The 4,929-nt window shown below is 44.9% G+C and overlaps 1 protein-coding gene across 1 annotated transcript in view; it reads right to left on the reverse strand.

Moving 5' to 3' along the window:
* Positions 1 to 2,626, reverse strand: part of sik1 (salt-inducible kinase 1) — a 22,375-nt gene extending 19,749 nt beyond the window's left edge. Inside the window, exons 1-3 of the mRNA XM_084314016.1 lie at positions 2,447 to 2,626; positions 2,149 to 2,265; positions 1,722 to 1,791 (exon numbers count right to left, since the gene is read on the reverse strand). Of these exons, the coding sequence (XP_084170142.1) occupies positions 1,722 to 1,791; positions 2,149 to 2,265; positions 2,447 to 2,581 (322 nt within the window). The 5' untranslated portion in view covers positions 2,582 to 2,626. The remainder of the gene's footprint in view (positions 1 to 1,721; positions 1,792 to 2,148; positions 2,266 to 2,446) is intronic.
* Between the last annotated feature and the right edge of the window lie 2,303 nt (positions 2,627 to 4,929).

Consider the following 4,929-nt stretch of genomic DNA (forward strand, 5'->3'; position numbering starts at 1 on the left):
ATAATCACCATCCTATGCATTCATCACCTAGTCCCTCACCCTGGCCTAATAACCACACTTGGCAACCTGACACAAATTCTAACGCTGACCCCGTAACCTAACCCTTGACCCCACAGCTAGGGGTGGAGCACCGGCCAAAATGTCCTCACTAGCCTACGTCATTACAGTATGTGCGTGTGTGGTGCCCGAAACGTGTGCCAGGGCTATTATGACGGTGTTATCGGGCCCCGCTGAGAGGGAAAACACTGATTCCCGTGCCACTAAGTCTTCAAGTTGATTAGGAGTGGAGTGGCTGCCCTCACGTGAGGCACAGACGCATGGAGGCTCCTCTGACACTAATTGAGCTTGACGCTCACCGCCGCCGTGAGACTGTCTCTCTCTCTCTTCTCTCTCTCTCTCTCTCTCTCTCTCCTCTCTCTCCTCTCTCTCCTCTCTCTCTCTCCCTCTCTCTCTCTGGTCTCTCCCTCTCTGTCTCTCTCTGTGTCTCCCTACTCTGTCTTTCTCTCTCTCTCTCTCTCTCTCTCTCTCTCTCTTCTCTCTCTCTCTCTCTCTCTCTCTCTCTCTCGCTTTCTCCGCCATTCTAAGTCCTCCTCTCTCCTCTACCTTCACTTTCAGACACCTCGGTCAGTCATCCGATCCGAACGTTCTCTCCGTTCTCTCTCTGTACGGTATGTGTGGCTCGGGGCTCACACGCTGTGAGATCTCTCTCTGTCCTAATGATGTCATTTGATCTGCGACCGAATTTTAAACATGATTCGTTTTAACCCTTTCACTGCCACACTACCAAACGGTTAACCCTCTCACCGCGACACTACAGAAGGTTAACCCTTTCACTGCCATTGGACAAATGGTTAACCCCGTTCACAACCACACTACAGAAGGTTAACCCTTTCACTACCACACTACAGAAGGTTACCTTTCACTACCACACTACAGACGGTTAATGAAAGGTTAACCTTCTGTAGTGTGGTAGTGAAAGGGCTAAAAACAGGATAATCAGATTTCAGAACGACAGAAATGCATATTCAGTATGGACGGACCGTCCTACATGTCCTTTGTACTGACACACACATTGTTATTATCTCTCTATCGCTCTCCTCTCTCTCTCTCTCGCTCACACTCACACATGCACACACGCACACACATGCACACACGTGCAGACACAAACACACACACACACACGCTCTCACTATGGTTGGAGGAGGCAGGGGGGAGGTCAAAGGGGATTGCACTAATACTTCTGCGCCCCCCCCCCCCCCCCCCCCCCCCCACCAGGCTGTGCACCCTGCACACTAACCGTTAACATAACAAACGCACCCTATCTTTTGTGACTCCAGAACAGGCGATGCCAGAATCTTGCACCAGCAAGCGCAACAACAACACACAGCAGTGTAAATGGTGCATTTATATAGCAGCTTTTATCCAAAGTTATACAATTTTGTTCCTCAAATTCACACATTCACACACCGATGGCAGAGGCGACCCATGCAAGGTGCCGACCTGTTCATCGGGAGCAGTAGTGGTGTTAAGTGTCGCGCTCACGACACGCTGCCCGCGGGAGGAGCGGGAATCGAACCGGGAACCTTCCCGATATAACCAGACGACTGCTCTAATGCTCTATACCTCCTGAGCCACTGTCGCCAGCAGTGTGATTATTGCACCACAGAAACACTGTGGAGAGCGGTTCTGTCCAATGCATCATGTGCAACAGTGATACGCACACTTCTCTCCAGTGACCGTCCCTCCAGTGACCGCCTCTAAAATCCATGCATCCATGTTATTCTTCTCCTCCTGCAGACAGCAGACACACGCAGCTCAACACGTACTGCTGCTGGCGTGGGTCTGACCGCGCGGTGTACAGTGACATGAGCACGTAACACAGGTCAAATAACACACACACACACACACACACACACACACACACACACACACACACACACACACACACACACACACACACACAACACACACACACACACACACACACACATACACACACACAGCCAAAATGACAAAGCGCACTAGATAAAAAGGAGGCATACTGTATACATATTGAGCCGTACGGTATTGTACCCATTCTGCAATCTGTTAATAAAAACTTCAATCAATCAATCAATCAATCAAGGAATGCGTTCTAGGCTACAACACCTGGTAGAGCTTGATGATGTGCGGATGGTTGAGAAGCTTCATAATCTGCACCTCTCTGTAGATCTTCTCCAGGTTGGACGGGTTCAGTCTTGTCTTGTCGATGATCTTAATGGCAACCTGCGAGAAGAGTAAAAGACAAAACTAGGCCGTTAATTTATGGGGCCTCTATTGCCTATATATCTTGACAATTTATTAGGATTTACAAAAATGTATAATCAATTAAAATACAATTCCACAGGGGGAAAAAACTAGTTATTAACAAATAGCCATCATATAGCTGGAGGCAGATGTGGCTGACCTGTGTCTTGGTCACTTTGTGCCTGGCCAGTTTGACCACTGCGAAGTTTCCTTTCCCGAGGGTGCGAATGATCTCATAGAAGCCGACCTGGAGGGGCCTGCCCTGGGCAGGGTTGCTCTCTGTCATGATCACCATGGTTGCGTAAATGGTTTGGAATTATATATAATATACATATATCAAGTGTAGTAACCTGCAGAAAGAAAGAGAACAGACCGTATTTTATCTTTATAGTCGTATTATTCTCGGCTGTAAATGCTATTTTATATTTGGGTTACAATAAGATTTTTTTCCAGGCAGGCAAATCCCAGGTCATAGAAATAGTCAATTCTATCATCATAATAATGTCTTGCACACCGATAACTAAAGTCATAATCAAAAGCTTGCCTGTGCGACAGAAATCAGAGGAAACGTACGCCTTAATTAACATACAAGAAATGTAGCCCACGTATAGCCTTGTAAAACATAGCCTATAGGACAAAATTCATTTTCTTTACCCAAGAAACCCCCCATTTAAAAATAATCGTGTCCAAAACTTAAACCTAAATTGTTAGGCAATTCATAAGAATAATCTTACCTTACAGAACGTGGATACACCACCTCCTCTCACAGTTCAAGCGGTTCTCATAGGCAATACAAGTCATTCCATAAAAGAACAATGCAGCACTAATTGCACTGAAGAAAAAAATATATATAAAAAAAAAAAAAGCGAAGACGTTAAAGAATATATATATTTTTTAACAAAATACCTATTGAAAGTCACACGTGTGTCCAATGTGCGCGAGCCGTGCGCCTGTAATAATAACGGACTCTGTGACTAACGGCAGGGAGCTCGTGGCTCTATAGTCCGTCTGCCAGCGCGCTCCGCTGGAATGCAGAGGGATACAGTGTGTCCACGGGGGGAACTCCTCCTCTCCCCGCCCGCTGCCATAACAAATTGATACCCACCTTATTAACGTCACACCCGCGTCATCAGAGCTTTGAGCTCGAGCGCAAGGCCGGTGCTCGCGAGCGCAAGGCACAAGTTGCCCGGGCAACAGTGCGGCTCGGCGGCACGGTGGTGACGCGAGTGCTGATGGAAGGGGGTTGCTTAGGAGATGGGGATGGTGACGTCGGTGCTAGAAATGTGTCACCACGTGATGTTTCCTCCTCCCCAAAGCTGTTGTTTGGTAGCGGAGCTCGAGCTGTACTAGTAGAGCTCGCGCTCACATCCTGCCAGAGAGGCATTTAGCAGCGGGGATGCGCGCGACTTTCAGGCAGCTGTTCCTGTCTGTGTGTGGAGTCAGTGTGGGCAAAAAGTGAAACAGAAACTAGACCAACTGTCTCTGTTAGGATTTATGGTAACAGTATTGTATATTTGCATATCGTATATGTCACAAATGTAACAGTACTATACCTGTATGTCATGTATGTCCCTATGCCATAAATGTCGTGATGTATGTTGTGTTTGTCATAAATGTCACTATGAATTGAAAAAAATGGGGGACCCTGATGTAAACAAGACGAAAGTCTTTCTCTGGTCTGCATTCCCTTAACAATTGTGTGTATTGAGCCATACTGTATTGTACCCATTCTGCAATCTGTTCAATAAAGTTTTCATTCATCCATTCATTCTGTTGATAATCACATATGAACTTTCGGCACTCAACACAGCTGACAATTTTACAACAGTTGTTCATTCTATTCTATCTATTCTATTTAATGCACTGTGTGCTGAAAGTTACTATTCTATTTGTCGACTATGCTAAATAATCAGGCTATAATATTGATTTACTGTCTTACACCTTTCAAAATTATATTGGCCTACTTATATTATTACCCCCCTAGGGCAAGGTGACCAAATGTTTTGACATGCGAGGGCCAAGGGCTGGAATGTAATGTGGGCCATAGGTCAAATAATGCACTGTAACATGTAAATGACAGTGTCTTGTTCTAATGTCAGCATGTTTGTACCTTGTAAAAGTTTAATTACTGTAGTTTACAAATCCCCTCTGAAGAAGTTTTATTGCATCAGATTAGGTGAAACAGAATATCCTTGGATAATTCCTTGGAAACCTTTGAGGGCCAAGAATAATGTTGTGGGCTGAAGCCTTACTTTGGACAGCCCTTTTAACCCATTCTCTGCCACGACTTTGATCATCATAAACCATCCTCTGCCAGCGCTATTTGTCTATGGAGATGTTGACCTTCTTTGCAGGGCTATAACTTTTTAAATTGACATTACTATGGCCCATTCAACATAATTATCTATCGTTCAGGATGTAGGAACGTTTTACTTTTTCATTCACACATTCATACAAAAATACCGTCTAGATTATAAATATGTTTTTATCGTTTTCTGCAGTATTTCCTAGAACGTGAGATATAGACATAAATGCATATATATTAAATGATCAAATGCCGTTTGACACCGATCAACGTTATATTAAAAATTTCAACTGTACATGGTCCTAGACGTTATGACTTATCATCTGCGGGTGAACGGA

Source organism: Notolepis coatsorum (assembly GCF_963971535.1).
Source record: "Notolepis coatsorum genome assembly, chromosome: 5".
NCBI classification, from domain to species: Eukaryota; Metazoa; Chordata; class Actinopteri; order Aulopiformes; family Paralepididae; genus Notolepis; species Notolepis coatsorum.